Source organism: Fulmarus glacialis, unplaced genomic scaffold, assembly GCF_000690835.1.
Source record: "Fulmarus glacialis isolate BGI_N327 unplaced genomic scaffold, ASM69083v1 scaffold5128, whole genome shotgun sequence".
Taxonomy (NCBI): domain Eukaryota; kingdom Metazoa; phylum Chordata; class Aves; order Procellariiformes; family Procellariidae; genus Fulmarus; species Fulmarus glacialis.
The window spans coordinates 576-2,260 of NW_009230012.1; the positions used below are offsets into that span (position 1 = coordinate 576).

A 1,685-nucleotide genomic window follows, 5' to 3' on the forward strand; every position below is an offset into this window, starting at 1 on the left:
TGGTTCTTCTTTTTTTCCCTTTTAAAAAATGGGGTTTATGTTTCCTGTTTCCCAGTCAGTGGGAACTTCACTGGCCTGCCATGACTTCTCAAATATGATGGATAGTGGCTTAGCAACTTCATCTGCCAGTTCCCTCAGGACCCGCGGATGCATCTCATCAAGTCCCATGGACTGGTGCACTTTCAGGTTCCTTAGATGGTCTCGAACCTGATCTTCTCCTAAGGTGGGCGGTTCTTCATTCTCCCAGTCCCTGCCTTTGCCTTCTGTGACTTGGGTGGCGTGGCTAGAGCACTTGTTGGTGAAGACTGAGGCAAAAAAAGTTGTTGAGCACATCAGCCTTCTCCATGTTGGTTGTAATCAGGTCTCCCTTTTCGCTCATCGGGGGGAACAGTTTCTTTCATCTTCCTTTGTTGTCCTATGTACCTGAAGAAACCCTTCTTGTTATTTTTCATGTCCCTAGCCAAGTTCAGCTCCAGCTGTGCCTTGGCTTTCCTGGTCCCCTCCCTGCACTCATGGGCCATATCCCTATAATCTCCCCATGATGCATATCCCTGCCTCCACTGCTTATGCATTTTGGTTTTCGTGTTTTTCTTTAGCTAAGAGGTCTTGACTTTCTTGACTTAGCCAAGCTGGCCTCCTGCCTCCCCTGCCCAACTTCTTGCATGTTGGGATTGAGAGCTCTTGTGCCCTAAGAAGAATGTCTAAATATCTCCCAGCTCTCGTTCTCTCCTTTGCCTCTGAGGGCAGTTTCCCAAGGGATCCCACACATTAGCGCCCTAAACAGCTGCAAGTTTGCCTTTCTGAGGTTTAGGGTCTGACCCTACTTTTCACCCATCTTGTACCCCTCAAGATTGAGAATTCCACCAGGGCGTGATCGCTGCAGCCCAGGCTACCTCCAGTGTTGACCTCTCCAATAAGTTCTTCTGCATTAGTGAGCAACAGGTCCCGCAGTGCCTCCCCTCTGGTCGGGCTCTCCATCACCTTTACTAGAACCGCCTGCAGTTCGCTGTGCCGCTTTTCCAGCATGTCTGGGTGGTTGAAGTTCCCCTATCAGGGATCAGGGCCTGCAAATGTAATTTAGAATTGCTAGCAGAAGATTCAAAATACATATGTATAAATCGGCACAAAAGTTTCACGTGGAAGCTCAGCTTCAGCGCGTCGACTATCGCTCATGCCCACGGCCGTGACTGGGGTCTTGAAGGGCACAATGCTGCTGCGGCCACCGGGTGCTCCTGATGGCTTTGGAGCTTAACTACACAGAAAGCAAGCCTGAGCTTTTCCCATTAAGCTGGACCCAAATGGTTTTTAATAGCTGGCCCAGAGAGCCTGCTTTTGTGCATCCAAGGTTGTTCCTTTGTCCGAATAATAGAAAATAGTTGTGCACTGATGAAATAGCTGCTCTTCCCTAGGATGTGCTTTAACCCACATATATTAAAAACGCGGCCGTGATTATGGGTCTATTTCGATCTTAGCACAGTGAGCACGTGGCAAAGGTAGATGGCACTCTCTCCCTTCCCTGCCCTTCCCCACCAAGGTAAGGGAAAGGGAGACAGGTTGCTCCTACCTTGAGAGCTGAAGTTAAAAACAAAGATGGATTTGCATGGCTTTGTCTGAGCTGCCTTAAAGTGAGTACAGTCTAAGGGCCTGTCACAGGAATTACTGTTTTATAGGGCTGAATACTGATC

At 48.8% G+C, this 1,685-nt stretch overlaps 1 protein-coding gene across 1 annotated transcript in view; it reads right to left on the reverse strand.

Annotated features, from left to right (window-relative positions):
* Positions 1-141: 141 nt before the first annotated feature.
* Positions 142-1,685, reverse strand: part of LOC104081344 (nesprin-2-like) — a gene marked incomplete at both ends in the record, with an annotated part of 18,688 nt that continues 17,144 nt past the window's right edge. Inside the window, 2 exons of the mRNA XM_009584051.1 lie at positions 142-305; positions 843-1,047. Coding sequence (XP_009582346.1) covers positions 142-305; positions 843-1,047 — 369 coding nt within the window. The remainder of the gene's footprint in view (positions 306-842; positions 1,048-1,685) is intronic.